General features: G+C 48.7%; 1 protein-coding gene across 8 annotated transcripts in view; it reads left to right on the forward strand.

Annotated features, from left to right (window-relative positions):
- The first annotated feature begins 4,852 nt into the window (after positions 1 to 4,852).
- Positions 4,853 to 16,551, forward strand: part of LRCH3 (leucine rich repeats and calponin homology domain containing 3) — a 366,756-nt gene continuing 355,057 nt past the window's right edge. For 6 of the 8 annotated variants that reach the window (XM_078665641.1, XM_078665636.1, XM_078665637.1 and 3 more), the window contains exon 1: positions 4,853 to 5,112. In XM_078665641.1, coding sequence (XP_078521767.1) covers positions 4,869 to 5,112 — 244 coding nt within the window. In that variant the 5' untranslated portion in view covers positions 4,853 to 4,868. The remainder of the gene's footprint in view (positions 5,113 to 16,551) is intronic. The other 2 variants (XM_078665638.1, XM_078665642.1) reach the window with 1 other exon arrangement.

The raw sequence follows: 16,551 nt of genomic DNA on the forward strand, positions 1-16,551 counted from the left end.
GCACTGAATGTGCACTTTGATCCGCAGTTGAACCCCCATTTTGAAAGGTTCAAATTCAGACAGTCAAGGCAAAGGGAAGGGGAAACTATGGATGCGTTCTATGCACGGCTGAGAGAGCTCATAAGCACATGTCCGGATGACGATCAGGATAAGGAGGTAACGGCGCAGCTAATACAGGGGTGCAGAAACAAACACCTAAGGACATTGATATTAAGGCAGCCACGCATAACACTGGACGAAATACTACTGCTAGCCCGGTCACACGAGCTATCGGACGTGCGAGCCGCAGCGATGGAGTCAGCCATCAATCCGTCAACAAGCTCGGATGTAACAGTCAAGACCGAGAGGGTCGATGCAGTACGGAGTTCTAACCGAGGGAGCAGAGGGTGATGGCCGACCAGGACACAGAGGCGAGCACAATGTGGTTCCTGTGGATATGAAGAGCACAATCGAGACAGCTGCCCAGCACGTGGCAAAAAGTGTGACAAGTGTGGAGGAAGTAACCACTTTGCTAGTGTGTGCAGAGGAGGTGCAAGAGGATCATCTCGAGGACGAAGACCGGAAGGAAAGAAATCAATAACTAAGGCGGTTCGGCAGCTGGCAGTAGAGGACACGAGAGACGACCACTCGATAAGAGGGAACAGAACACCAGCTCGTCACCCGACACGCCTGGATGACTCATCAACGGAAGATGAGGAGGAATGTTACTATGTCTCCTTTGTGAATGAGCTCAAACGGCGTCGTCGGCCCCAACCAAAGTGCCAGATCCAGATTGATGGGTCGGCTGTGACAGGAGTCATAGACACCGGAGCAACGATAAATGTAATGGGCATCCAACATTACAATGCATTGAGACCAAAACCCCAGCTAGTACCGTCGAAAGCACGAATCCTCACCTATGGAAGCACGACGCCACTACCGGTAAAAGGGAAGATGACAGTGCAAGTCAGAGCGGAGGATCAGGAACTAACTACGACATTTCATGTGATTGACAGAGAAGCAGACCTGTTAGTCGGCAGTCACACGGCAGAAGACCTCAAGTTAATTGTCTTCGCGAACGCAGTCAAGGAACTACATACGGAAGAAATCCTCCAGTTATTCCCGTCATTGTTCCAAGGATTAGGAACCATCAAGAGGCCCCCAGTCAAACTGCATATTGACAAGGCGATCCAACCAATTGCATTAAGGCACAGAAGGATACCGTTCCATCTTCGGGCGGCAGTGGAGAAAGAGTTAGCCAAGCTAGAGGAACAAGGGGTAATTGAAAAAGTGTCGGGACCAACGCCATGGGTGTCACCGATGGTGATTGCCGAGAAACCGAAACAACCAGGGCAGATTCGGATATGTATAGACATGAGGATGCCGAACAAAGCAATTAAAAGAGAGAGACATCTTACCCCTACAGTAGATGACATATTGACTGACTTGAATGGAGCACAATGGTTCTCCAAATTAGATCTCAATGCGGGGTATCATCAGTTGAAGTTGGCGGAAGAAAGCCGATACATCACAACGTTTTCCACACATCTGGGCCTGAGAAGGTATAAGAGGCTCAACTTTGGAATCACGTCAGCCGCTGAAATATTTCAGAACACTATCAGAGAAATTCTATCAGGACTTAGCGGAGTACTAAATGTCAGCGATGACATACTCATCCATGCCAAGACCAGCGAGGAACATCATCGAAGATTAAAGGCGACACTGAGAAGACTGGCGGAGTTTGGCGTCACGCTGCATAAAGAGAAATGTCAGTTTTTCAAGCAGTCGATAGAATTCTTTGGGTACGTGTTCGGAACGGAAGGAGTGAGAGTTGATCCCCGGAAGTCGACTGCCATCAAAAATGCTCCAGCACCGACAACTGCGTCGGAAGTGAGAAGCTTCATGGGGATGGCGCAATACTGCGCCAGGTTTATACCGCAACTTGCCACTATAGCTGAACCACTACGAAACTTGACGAAAAAGGAGAACCCGTGGAAGTGGTCACGGACGGAAGAAGATGCGTTCAACAAGATAAAGGCAGCGCTGCAGGACAGCACGACGATGGCATACTTTGACACAGCCCGTCAAACGGAAATACTGGTGGATGCCAGTCCAGTAGGACTAGGGGCGTTATTGACACAAGAAGCAGAACCTGGAGTATGGGTGCCATTGGCGTTTGCAAGCAAAGCCCTCACAGCTACAGAGGCCAGATACTCACAGATCGAGAGAGAAGCGTTAGCTGTGAAGTGGGCGTGTAATCACTTTCACTTGTACATCACGGGACAGCCATTCAGAATGATCACTGATCATCAGCCTCTAGTACCGTTGTTCAAAGGTACGGCTCCACATCCCCCGCCAAGGATCGAGAGATGGGCAATTCAGGTTTAACACTATCAAATGGATTTGATTTATAGACCCGGGGCCAAGAATCCGGCAGACTTTTTGTCAAGACATCCCCAGACAGAAGGTAGTGAGAAATTGGATCAGGAAACAAAGACAGAAAACTATGTAGACATGGTAGCCCAGCTGTCGTGCCCCCAAGCCCTAGCACCTGAAGAAATTGTGGGTCAGTATGGCGAAGATGCTGTCATCATGAGAGTCCAGGCCGCTATGGACACTGGGTCGTGGGAAAATTTCCTGAGGAACGTGGGTAACTGGGACGAAACAGATCGGAATCGGCTGTCCCAATTCTGGAGGATACACAATGAGCTAAGCAGAGCGAGTAATGGTCTAATACTGAGAGGAATGAGAGTAGTGATTCCCCGCACTCTGCAAGATAGAGCGACGAGATTAGCTCATGAAGGACATCAAGGAACGAAACGGATGAAGGCTAGAATGCGCAAGAAGGTGTGGTTTCCTTACATGGAAGACAAAGTGGATGTCCTGGTAAAGAACTGTCGAGCCTGCCAACTAACCAGTCTTCAAGAAGTGCCGGCACCCATCATAACGGAGGAACCGCCCCCAGCACCCTGGACATGGGTCAGTCTAGATTTTGGGAGCTTCCCGGATGGGAGAGTGACAGTAGTATTGGTTGACAGTTACACTAAATACCCAGTGGTAGAAGTTGCTCAATCCACAAGTTTCACGAACATACAACCGATACTTAGTAAGGTATTTGCGATGTTTGGTATCCCGCAGGTATTGAAAACAGATAATGGACCCCCATTTCAAGGACATGAGTTCAGAGAATTTCTGCAAGGTCTAGGGATAACACATAGGAGAATCACACCCCAATGGCCTCAAGCCAACGGGGAGGCAGAGCGCTTCATGAGGACTGTGAATAAGACTCTGAGGATGGCGCTAGTAGAGGGGACTGATCCCGAAGCAGCCTTGCAGCTATTCCTGAGGGAATACCGGAGCACCCCACATGGTACCACCCAGAGATCCCCGTGGGCACTAATGTTTGTAGGGCACAGACATGATCTGTTGCCAACAGCGGAGAACTGGAAGCAAGCGCCATACTCGCCAGAGTTGACTCACAATAGAAGGAGGATTACGAATGAGAAGGCAAGCAACAAGAGGAGGGCGCGGGATAGAACATTGGCGCCAGGTGATGAAGTGCTAGTGAGAATGCGTCGCCCAGGAGGAAAGTTTAGGACTCCATATGAAGTGGAGCCATGGACAGTCAAAGCTACTAAAGGTACAGCTGTGACCGCACAGAAGAATGGTGAAGAAATCACCAGGAATGTGTCATGGTTTAAACGAATTCCCTCCAGTGACAGTAACGAAGGTAATGATGACCCTGCGACTGAGTTGAACAACCAATCAGACGACGGCCAGAAGTCTTGTGATGGGGAGGATAATACCACCAGTCCACCATCCCCAGATACGAGAGCGCCTAGTCCTAAAGTCACCCGCGGACGAAGCTACCACCATCTCAGACCAAACCCCAGACCGAATCGGATGCTGGCGGACTTTGTGTGTTGACTCTGCAATGCTGAAGAAAAGAACATTAAGTGGAAATCTGACTTGGTCAGGGATGTAGCGTTCTAGTGTTTCACGGGTCTCGGCCGAGACCTGGAAACACCACCACACAATGTATCACCTTCTGGCCAGGCGTGGCCAGAAGGCTTTAAATAAACGGACGGTCGTCGCTCGTGGCTTCCGGTCCAACCATCCAGCTAACTGTGTGCATGTATCATTCCTTTGTCAGCTTATCCCCAGGCCCACTTACCGGTTTGCCCAAGGTGTCCCCAGCTCCCCTACATAAATGACAATAACTTTCAAAAAATGTTACTTTTAAAATAAATTGAAAAGGCATTGTCATTTACTATGCCAACAGCTTAAAGTTGTCTAAATGTAAGACTTATTGCATTGCAAATAGCCAATAGGGCTCGCTTTTGGGACCATCTAAGTGTTTATGCATGCGACATTTTATGTTGTTGCAACAAGGAAATTATGCTGCATAACTACTTATAAGGGCCCAAAAGCGAGACCTATTGGCAATGCCAATGCTTGTTTCCGTTTGTATCTTTTATGTAACTCATGTAATCCTAAATCCTTATGTATCGCAACTGGTTCTTTTGTAAAGCGCTTTGACACCTTCGGGTAATGTTCGCGCTATGGAAAATCGCATTAATTAAATTAAAAATAAAAAAAAGTTCGAGCGCCACGAAGAGCTTAATTTGACATCTACACCCTAATTAAAGAGTGATTCTTGTGCGCACGCGCACGGAGGCCCTCTGTTGTTGTTCCGCAGCAGGGCCAGAGCCGTTTCCGGCGCGTGCGCACTGAGGCGCACTATTGTTAGTTACTTCCGGTATGAGCTATTGACAGGTCTTCGCCTAAAATCACAAACCTCTGCGCATGCGTAGTCGGAGAAGTCAGGCAAATCCTCCGCGCATGCCCAGTGGCCGGGTCCGGCGCCCGCGGCCCGGTTGCTTCCGCGCATGCGCAGAGCGCGGCTCGGTGTAATGGCGTCGCTGGTGTCGGAGGGTCCCGGCGGCCCCGCCTCTCTGCCCGGGATCATCAGTCACTGCAGCGCGGGGCTCGGCCTGGGCCCCGCCGCCTGGAGCCGCTCCCTGGAGCGGGCGCTGGACGAGGCGGCGGGCAGCGGGGTGCTGAACCTGAGCGGCAGGAAGTTGAAGGAGTTTCCGAGGGGGACCCGGGACTTGAGCGACACCACCGGGGCCGGTGAGTGCGGGGGGCCGGAGAGAGGAGGGGGCCCCGGGGGGAGGAGGAGGGCCAGGGGAGGGGGGCCGAGGGGGTGTCACAGGCGGGGCGGGGGGAGGAGGGAGGGCCCGGGGTGGGGTGGGGTGGGGTGACAACTGCCGGCTCTGGGCAGGGGGGAGGCTGAGAGGCCAGGGGGGGCATGACATCCCCAGGCAAGAAGAGGATCAGGCATGAGGGGTGTGTGTACGAGAGAGATGGGGGTCCCACACAGAACAGCTGACACATGGAGGGATGAGGCTGAGACTGAGAGGGGCAGAGGGCATGGCATCCAGAAGAGGACCAGGAGTGAGGGGTGTGTGGGAGAAGAGATGGGGTCCCACACAGAGCTGCCGGCTCTGGGCAGTGATGAGGCTAAGTGTGAGAGGGGCTAGTGGGCATGGCATCTACAAGAGGATTTGGCATGAGGGGTGTGTGTAGAGAAGAGATGGGGGTCATGGCATCCCGAAGAAAGATCAGGCATGAGGGGTGTGTGTGTGGGGGGGAAGAGATGGGGGTCATGGCATCCAGAAGGAAGATCAGGCATGAGGGGGGTGTGTGGGGGAAGAGATGGGGGTCCCACACAGAGCAGTGAGGAGGCTAAGTGTGAGAGGGGCCCGGGGGCATGGCGTCCAGAAGAGGATCTGGCATGAGATGGGGGCCCCACAAAGAGCAGCTGACACATGGAGGGAGGAGGCTGAGTGTGAGAGGGCCAGGGGGGCATGGCATCCACAAGAAAGAAAGGTCGGGAATGAGGGGGTGTGGGAGAAAAGATGGGGGTCCCACACAGAGCAGCTGACACATGGAGGGAGAAGGCTGAGCGTGAGGGGGCAGGGGGGCATGGCATCCAGAAGCAAGAAGAGGATCAGGAATGAGGGGTGTGTGTGGGAGAAGAGATGGGGGTCCCCCACAGAGCAGCTGACACATGGAGGGAGAAGGCTGAGAGTGAGGGGGCAGGGGGGGCATGGCATCCAGAAGCAAGAAGAGGATCCGGAATGAGGGGTGTGTGTGGGAGAAGAGATGGGGGTCCCACAAAGAGCAGATGACCCATTGAGGGAGGGGATCTGCACAATCCTGTGGAGGGAGAGTGCTTCTGAGACTTACAAAATACACAGACTTATGGGACATGGGAAGTGGCAAGAACTACTTTTGGCAGACACTAAAACAGTGAAGATGATGAAGCAGGTTAAACCTACACCCACGGTGATGTACATTTTAGGATCATCTGTCCATAGATGACGATAGTCACACAGGGCGAGACATCAAGATGCCTATCACCTCTGTGCTGATGACACCCAACTCTACCTCAAGGCGTCCTCAGCACACGACATCTCACTTCTCGCCACCACCCTCAACTCCATCCAAGAATGGATGGCTTCTCATCACCTAAAACTGAATCCCTCTAAAACCGATTTCCTTCTTATCGCTACCTCAAACTCTCCACCCTGTTCAATCATGGATGGATAATCTGAACATTCTTGACAGTAAACCTACTATTGTTGTCAGTGCCAAATCCCTAAATCTCATCCTGGGCGAAAGACTTAATTTCCAATCCCAAGTCAACACCATGGCCAAGAATGCACGCTTCCAACTGTGCCTTCTCTGGGGTATCCAAGGTACGTTCCTGCACAAGGCCTGAAAACTCTTGTCCAATCTTTGGTACTCTCCAGACTGGACTACTGTAATTCTCTCCTTGCAGGCCTCCCCAAGACCCACTTACCTCCTTTAACATCCATCCTCTTTCTCGGCTGTGCGTTTTGTCTACGGGGCAAAAAGAAATGACCATATCACACCTATGCTTATAACTCTTCGATGGCTTCCTATTGAAGCTAGGACCATATACAAAACTGCTTCCATGACCCATAAAGCCATTCACATTTCCACCCCTCGCTATCTAGCAAACAAATTCAAAATATCAGCTGACACTAGATCTTTATGAAACAGTTAGTCTACTGCTTGAACCTCCAACTTGCAAAAACCAAAGGCTTATTGCGCAATCTTTCTCAGGTAATGTGACTAGAATTTGGAACTCGCTACTGCTAAACCATTGCATCACCAGTTCTTTCCGGATCTTCAAACTTGACCTTAAAACTATTCTCTTCCGAAAAAAAAATTCTCAGTAATCTGTCCTCTCTAAGATTCCCCCCCCAGGCATATGCCCTCACATTTAATGGTGTGACCCTGACTGTTACATGACTCTCCCTCTCGAGTTATAGCGACCTTTTCGTTGTAACTATGTAAATATGCATTTGTGTAACCTTAATTGCTTTAACTTTCTAAATATGTAATCTGTAATGAATATGTAACTTGTAAATACATAACTCACCATGAGTAACCGTAGTAGCTATATGTATTGTCACACTGTTACTCTGAATTTTTCATGTAATGTTCCTCGCTCTATTGTAAAGCAATCTGACACCTCTGGGTAATATCCGTGCTGTATAAAAATGCATGAAAAAATGGAGACTGTGTGGTACACAGGGCTTAAAACTGGGGGTTTCTAAAAGGGGCATAGTCGAGGAAACATAGCTAGGAATCCTTTGCAAGAGTTGTGGTTTATAAAATTGGGTATTGTTTAAAACATGTAAACTAAAATCATGGGCTTATCGTAACATGGCACCTGTCAAGTATTTTGATGTCTATACATGAGCTTTCTATTATTGTATCCAGACATATCTTACAGTACCGAACTTGCCCCTAAAGCAAACAAATGAAAACTATTGACTTAAGTCCTTGAAGTGTCTTAACGGCGCCCATTCTTCCTTTCACACCTCTTGACTTTTTAATCTTAGATATTTACACCCATTTGTTCCTCTGCTTTCCTGTTGAGCACCCTCTTATCGCTCTCTCACACATGGACTTCTTGCATCTCCTACACTGCACCCGCTAGCACACACAATGGAGCACCCTCTTATCGCTCTCTCACACATGGACTTCTTGCATCTCCTACACTGCACCCGCTAGCACACACAATGCATCCATGCACCTTTAAGCACTACATTTTCTTTTTCTTTTACTTCACTCTATTTCTACAGCAGTGTATCTCATTTCCTGCTTTTGCATAATGTCACAATTAAAATTGACACACATGACCTCTGTCAGTGCTCTCTGCAAAGAGGCCAAGGATTGGTTGAGCATGTATTATAAATACTGTTATAACCCAATGGGCAGGCAGTGTGACGCATAGTATCACAATTGCGATTGACACACATGACTACTTTGCTCTGTGAGCTCTGCAAAGCGGCCAAAGGAATGGATGAGCATGTATTCTAAATAATCTGAAAATCCACTGACAGGCGCTGTGAGAAACTCACACTGCCTCTGGCCTCGACTCTAGAGCTCTCAATCGTGGCCGGTTGTAATCACCCACCAACAAGTAGTTTACAAGTATAATAGGCTGCTTACATTTTTTACAGAAATCAACATCTGAAAGAACAAACGCTGTTAGAGAGTCAGAGTTTAAATAAAACATGTAAAATGTAAATAGAGGGGAGGAGCCAAGATGGCGATCGGGATGGTTGTATAAGCGCTTCGCTCCGTGCGCCCTCCCGCCTTGCACACATATCCTGATGCATATCCTAGGCAGCGTCTGTAAATTCGAATAAGTGAAGGGAAACTTTCACTTACCGTCTGCTTCTGCAGCCCCTCCCTGCAGGAGAACCGAAGAACTGTCCCTTGTTGTTTGGCGGCCCCCGAGGTGTTGAGACCGGGATCCCAAGTGAGGAGAGTGTCCGACCGGAAGTGAATCGTCAACGACCTCGGGTTCCGCTGCGACGCCTGTCGTAGAGATTCCGAGATCCGCGAACCGAAAGAGATGAGATCCACCCACTTCCCATAGGGGGCTACCCAGCGGAAGGCGTGATATGGCTGTGCCGGAAAGAAATTTGTGCTGCCCAGCTCCCCTTTGGTGAGATCCCCGGTCATATTCATAGCCCGCCCCGGGAGCCTCTGGGTGGCTCCCGAGAAGACACGGAGGCTGGTCTAGCCTTTTGGTGCCTCTCCTTTCTGTCGCCTGCCCCGACCTGAGATCCTGTTGAGAACCCTGCAGTGGCCGGGTGCTGGACCCGAACACACGGCGAGATGGAGGAACGGGAAACCGAAACGGCTGAGATGGCGGATGATGCCCTCCTGTGTGCCCGTCACCCGGGCAGGGAACCCAGTGCACGAGAGAATCCAGGGGTTTGGCACTGTGAGAGACCACCCACTCCCAGAGATGTCCTGGCTGCATTAACAACTTTGCACGCTACCCTGATCCGTGAGGCCCGAGACTTGGGGTAAAAAGTGGCCGCCGTCTTTGTTCCGCCATTTTGTGATGACACGAACTGTTCTCATGGTGGCGCCGCTGTGTCTGCCTTTGATACATTGACCCCGAATGAATCTGCTCTTGTGGAGTCGAAGATAGCTGTGGATCATGAGCTGGCTGTGGCTACACCGGTTATGCATGTGGTTGTCTCCTTGGAGCATATCTTTCAACTGCATGTGGAGGAACAATACCGGTCCATGGAGTGGGCGGCATTGGCGTGGTATCGGCGCTTTCTGCTTCATGTGACTTTTTGTTCAGGGATGGCGGGACTGTATTCTGATTTAAGACTGCTGGCACTGTTGATATCGTTCCGATCCGTCTCCCGCCGTGCATCATTGACGAGACTCCGGTGGCTTGTGTCCTATGGCACGACGGCATTGCCAAGTCCTCCCGGTGCGATCGAATCTTTAGTGCTATTTGATATCCTATCTGAAGACTGGTTCGACGTTGGTACTATCGACAGAAGAGGCCAAGGGTGACTTTGTTTGGGAACGTGGAGGGACTCATAGATGGTTTATGGTGATTTAAGGGGCGCTTTGCAGAGCTATAATTGATTGCGTTTTACATGATTGCTGCTATTTGTACTTTTCGTTCGCTGCTGTTTATATTTTTAGCATGCGAAGGTGGGAGGGGCAGGGACGTTAGATCGAGGGCCCTCCTCCTGTATATTTTCCTTTTTCTTTTCTTGTCTGTATTTCGGGTCTCTTATTTAGGGCGACAGGCACGCTGCTGGGGGGGGGTAGGCTGTAGCTATCCGCAGGGGTGCAGGGTTGGGGGTTGGGGGATGGGTGTGTTGTGTTGTTTTTCTTTTGTTTCTATGGCCCTTTGCCCTTCTCTTTTTTGATGTCGTTATCTTCATGTCACCCGTAGTGTGTTTCGCCATGAAGGATGGGACTTGTTCGCCATGATTATTTAGTGATTGTCGCGTCTCTTCTTCCGTGATGCCCCCTTCCCCTCATTCTCAATTTATGTCTATCGCTGGCGTAATTTCTTGCTTCTAGAATAGCTTTACTGGGGGTGTATATGATAGTGCGACATTGATACTACTTAATTTTTTTGTTATTGCAAAATGAACCGTCTATGATCCTTTTTTAGGGCTCGCCTGCTGATGCGCTTCAGCGCATAGCTGGCGAAGCTCTATAGGGGCTTATCCAGTGTTTATCCACTGGCGATTCCACTGGCGATTCCTTCAAGTGCATGTGCTTTTTAGGTCATTGCGCTTGCGCAAGCCCTAAAAAGCGCGTGCACAATGCCACCAGCCGCCTGCCTGCCTGCCTCGCATTACCACATCAAAGGCAGCCCTCCGAGCGCATTTCTCACCCCCTAATTATTCACGGCCGGCCGGCAGGCACATCAAAGGCTGCTGCTGCCGTGACTCGCATTTCTCCTCCCTCCTCCCCTATCACTGCCCAGGCCGGCCGTACTTTCTCTTTACAAGGGCGCCCATTCCTGAATCACTTGAAATCTCTCCACATTATTTGCATTTTGTTAATTAAAAAAATTAACTTCAACACAGCGTTGCACATTTTTCTCGACTTCGGAAGGATGAGTCCCAATCTCATTTGTACAAAGTGTTGTAATGGGATTATTGGAGAGTTAGAGAAACGTGCTCACAAGTTACATTTTTATGCAAATCATCTGAGTAAATAAACAATAGCATGGTGCCGTTTGCGTCCTTGACTTGATCTGGTTTTTATTTTTATTTTGCTATTATTCTCACAAAGGCTAAGAAGGTCTGCCTACTTTAGTATTAAGTGCTATACGTCGCATAAGCAACAGCTAACCATTCACTCACCCACGCAACGCCACTCACCCATGCAACGCCACTCACCCACGCAACGCCACTCACCCACGCAACGCCACTCACCCACGCAACGCCACTCACCCACGCAACGCCACTCACCCACGCAACACCACTCACCCACGCAACGCCACTCACACACGCAACGCCACTCACACACGCAACGCCACTCACACACGCAACGCCACTCACACACGCAACGCCACACACGCAACGCCACACACACACGCAACGCCACACACACATGCAACGCCACACACACATGCAACGCCACTCACACATGCAACGCCACTCACACATGCAACGCCACTCACACATGCAACGCCACTCACACATGCAACGCCACTCACACATGCAACGCCACTCACACACGCAACGCCACTCACACACGCAACGCCACTCAACCACGCAACGCCACTCAGCCACGCAACGCCACTCAGCCACGCAACGCCACTCAGCCACGCAACGCCACTCAGCCACGCAACGCCACTCAGCCACGCAACGCCACTCAGCCACGCAACGCCACTCAGCCACGCAACGCCACTCAGCCACGCAACGCCACTCAGCCACGCAACGCCACTCAGCCACGCAACGCCACTCAGCCACGCAACGCCACTCAGCCACGCAACGCCACACACACACGCAACGCCACACACACACGCAACGCCACACACACACGCAACGCCACACACACACGCAACGCCACACACACACGCAACGCCACTCACACACGCAACGCCACTCACACACGCAACGCCACTCAACCACGCAACGCCACTCAACCACGCAACGCCACTCAACCACGCAACGCCACTCACCCACGCAACGCCACTCACCCACGCAACGCCACTCACCCACGCAACGCCACTCACCCACGCAACGCCACTCACCCACGCAACGCCACTCACCCACGCAACGCCACTCACCCACGCAACGCCACTCACCCACGCAACGCCACTCACCCACGCAACGCCACACACACACGCAACGCCACACACACACGCAACGCCACACACACACGCAACGCCACTCACACACGCAACGCCACTCACACACGCAACGCCACTCACCCACGCAACGCCACTCACCCACGCAACGCCACTCACCCACGCAACGCCACTCACCCACGCAACGCCACTCACCCACGCAACGCCACTCACCCACGCAACGCCACTCACCCACGCAACGCCACTCACCCACGCAACGCCACTCACCCACGCAACGCCACTCACCCACGCAACGCCGCTCACCCACGCAACGCCGCTCACCCACGCAACGCCGCTCACCCACGCAACGCCGCTCACCCACGCAACGCCGCTCACCCACGCAACGCCGCTCACCCACGCAACGCCGCTCACCCACGCAACGCCGCTCACCCACGCAACGCCGCTCACCCACGCAACGCCGCTCACCCACGCAACGCCGCTCACCCACGCAACGCCGCTCACCCACGCAACGCCGCTCAGCCACGCAACGCCGCTCACCCACGCAACGCCACTCACCCACGCAACGCCACTCATCTATATGCAAAACGAAAAATGTCAAACTCTTCTATTGCGAGACCTATTGCATTTTCAATGCTTGTCTTACGTGTTACTTTAAATATATGACATATTCTGGATGTTGATCTGCCTTCGACCCCCGGACCGCTGTGACTTGTATATTATATTGCTCCTTTATCCTGATATGCGTAGCGGCCGGCCGGACTGGTTTTAGGCCCGTGACTGTCTATCTATGCTGATACAATAAAGGTTCTTTAAAAAAAAAAAATGTTAATAGAAACTACATCGCAGGCATGGATTACCATAACTGTTTTCACTGTCCCTGTTCAGAACTTGCTTATTGTTTTTGCCTGCAAAGTTAATGACAGGAATATAGGGTCCGGCGGTGACCCCTTTCAGTGTATGGTTTTAACTGCTGCTTGGTCTGAGAGTACGGGTCGTCCCACTTAAAGCCCAGATGATACCCACAGTCTCTGGAACAGGTTCCACACAGACAGGAGTCATAGACGGGTCAACTGTAAGGCTCGGCCCTAAGCAGGAACAGGCGGGTGACAGAGAATCCCACAGAGTGGGCGCAGAGTAGATTACCCACAGACACTGGGTAGTAACGGACCCCATGCTGTCACTGGATCCTGTTCCACACAAACGATATAGACGTATAGAGGCCCCGGAGACAAGGGAGCTAAACAATTTACCCAGTCAGGTGACTTGAGACACACTCGTTGGGCCAGGCTCACAGAGATACTCTGGTCACCAAGGTCTGGTGTCTGGCAGCAGGTGCAGGGGAGAAGGTGCAGAGACAAGACCAGTACGGTTGTGAGGATTGCCAAACTAGGAAGTAAATCAACGTTCTTAATGAGGCGTGTGATGTTAATTGAGCATTTCAGTTAAGGTGTTTTAAGAATTAGTGGGCTCAGTAACAATGAACCAGTTTGTTGTTCTTCTTGCACGCCGTGTTTGTTCTGCGGGGCCAACAAGATGCTAACCCCATAGTCTAAAAGTGCAAATCCTTCCACCAACTGTGTAATCTCTTATTGTTTTATTAGTATTTTAAAATCCTTTTCTTGTGATTTAATGATAGTTTACTGCCTTTAGCTCAAAGTTCTGTGATTCTGTCGTTTGCTACTTTATGTTGCTGTTTTATGCTCTCGTTTTTTGTACATAACTATTAAATATTTGATCCGCAGCAACCATCTGGGTTGACTCAATCAGTACTAGTTTTTGGCGGGTAGACGAGGCCATGAGTATAGTGAAATAAGGACTTGCCTTATTTGTTTGGCGGAAGAAGTCTCATAAATATATCCCCATTTATTGGTCAATTTGTGTGAAAAGTGTTTTCGTTTCATTGTTGATTTATTTGTCTAAAAATATGCATTTGGCATTGTTTACTTAGAAAAAAACGAATTTTCACTTTGTTTGCTTTTGCAGACATTGTTGATCGCCGTTGTGAACGGATTCCAAGTATTAACTAATGTTTAGCTTGTGCTAAGTACACGTTTTTAGTTTCTTCTTTTTTTTCCCCTCATTTTATGCTTTTGTATTGTAAAGCTTCCTGCTTTCACCAAGCCGTTAGCTGAAGGTTAACAAATACTGGCTGTAACTAGGTTGGTAATCATTCTCACAGGGACTTGTTACAATGGAGCACAAGGTTAGGGAGTTCTTTTTCTAATCCATTGTGTCCTAAAAGGAGGGTGATGAGGTCTTGAGCCTGTTCACAATCTTGGCTACGGAAGACTGAAATTGAGACATATACAATGAACCGTTGGAATAGTACATTAATTGTTTACAAAATGTAGGAAGTTTGATACATGTGCGGATATGGGTAAAACATTGACATGGATCTTCAGGTTCTTCTAAATGGGGGGATATTTTGATTCTTTAAGTGATTGATCCAAGCTCTTCACATAAGCATAGATAATTGATATTTTGGCGAATGCTGTGAAAGAATTTCTATAGAACAAATGTTTGAGCACATAATGGTATCAACATTGAATGTAATTGCGCTTCTGGAAGGTATAATTCATATGATTTTAGTGATACTTATTTATTTTTTACTATTTTATTTTGTAAGCATGCTAATGTTATGTTACTATGAATTTTAATGGCTTTCAAGAAAAATCACTAAAGCGTGAGTGATGCATTTGATTAGAATCCTAATTTGAAAACCTAGTTGAATTGAGCCCTGAAACGTGGCACATTTTTCAGAAATGTCCGAGTACATATCTATTATTGTTTGGAGTGCTGTATCACTAAATATTCAGAATAGTTCAATATTCGACAAACGCGTGCTTGTGATTGACCAGGTAACTGCAAGTCTTCTAGTAGGGATCACTTTAAACCACTCACTAGAAACTTGATGCCTTTCTCCAGCTGGGGACTGGCAAACGTTGTTTTTCAATGGAATTCCCAACAAGTTAATGTGACCAGAACTCAGTTGATGATCTATCTGTATGCTGGACCTTATCATTGGAAGTGAGACATTGCTAGAGATTGGGGTAACAAACAAATCTCAACTAGACAGAAGTGGTTAGCAGACATGGTGATTTGTATGGCGGTGGAGGGGATGTGGTACGGGGATGTCTGAGGAAGTTTAACACTGTCGGGGGTATATAGAGAACTTATTATGGTATCCGCAATGGGATCAAAAGTCTGATGAAGGTTAATTCCATTGCTGAGAGGTTCAGTGATGAATAATGAAGAGAATGATACTGTCCGTCTGGGCGGACAAAGCAAATTCTGAATCTATGCTGTTCTTTCGACCTGGTGTGTTACTGTGTGAATATATGGTTTAGGTTTGAAAACTGAATAAATACATTAAAAAAATGTTTGAGCTTTGCTGGCTTATGTTACAATGACTGTCTTTAAATTATATTTGTAAATAAGTTTAACGAATAAAGTATGACACAACTTGTGCAGTATATTTCTTCTACTCTTGACTGCTCTCTATTTCCTCTCTCTTACAACTCCAGACAATATGTGTGTACAGTTTGGTAAAGCCCTAATTTTCTGGGCATGGGTTGAGACCCCAATAGTCAAAGAAGTCAGTTAGGCCTCAGATTTTTTCCAGATTTAATTTGGGATGTTTAAACAGTTTCATAATACCACGATTAACAATCTGCAATTTTGTTTTCCAAACATATTAAAAAAAAATGTAATATTCAGGTCCTCAAGGTGTTTAATTATCTTTGTATTTGTATGCGATATGGATTGGTAATGAGTCATGAATCCAGAGAAGAATTTATACACTATAATTAGTGCTTTATATTGGCTGGTACTTTTTTATTTTGAGAGGGAGGGTACCAGCACTTCTCAAGAGCGACGTCATACTTTTAATTGGAGAGTACCTGCACTTCTCAGAAACAGATGAGTGTTTGGTGTCTGCATCGAGGCCCATCTACGAATCCATTGGTGGATGTCTTAGGGCAGAAAACAATGACCAACATCTGGTGTTTTTCTTTAGAAAACTGTCTTCAGATCGTTTTTATAGCTTTTCATAAGTTCACTTGCATCACTGTGTATGTAGTTTTAATCCCTGGTTCCAACCCTTCCTTGCCAGCTGGCACGCCTTCAGACAGCACAGCCTCACATACTTCAGTGGTATCTGGGGATTTGTAAGGGATTTGTACTTGCTTTCTTTCCCACTCTACACTTGCTTTATTTATTTAGTATTGTGTCTCACAGGTGCCTTCAAGAGCTCCTCAGCTGGTGTTTTGTTTATGGAAATGTCATGTTTCCTGCTTTGAAAAGTGGTTTTCAGTTAAACAACAAACACTTTCATTTACTTGGACATCATTTTCCTGTGGCGCTGTTCACTTCTA

This window comes from Lissotriton helveticus, chromosome 11 (genome assembly GCF_964261635.1).
Source record: "Lissotriton helveticus chromosome 11, aLisHel1.1, whole genome shotgun sequence".
Classification (NCBI taxonomy): domain Eukaryota; kingdom Metazoa; phylum Chordata; class Amphibia; order Caudata; family Salamandridae; genus Lissotriton; species Lissotriton helveticus.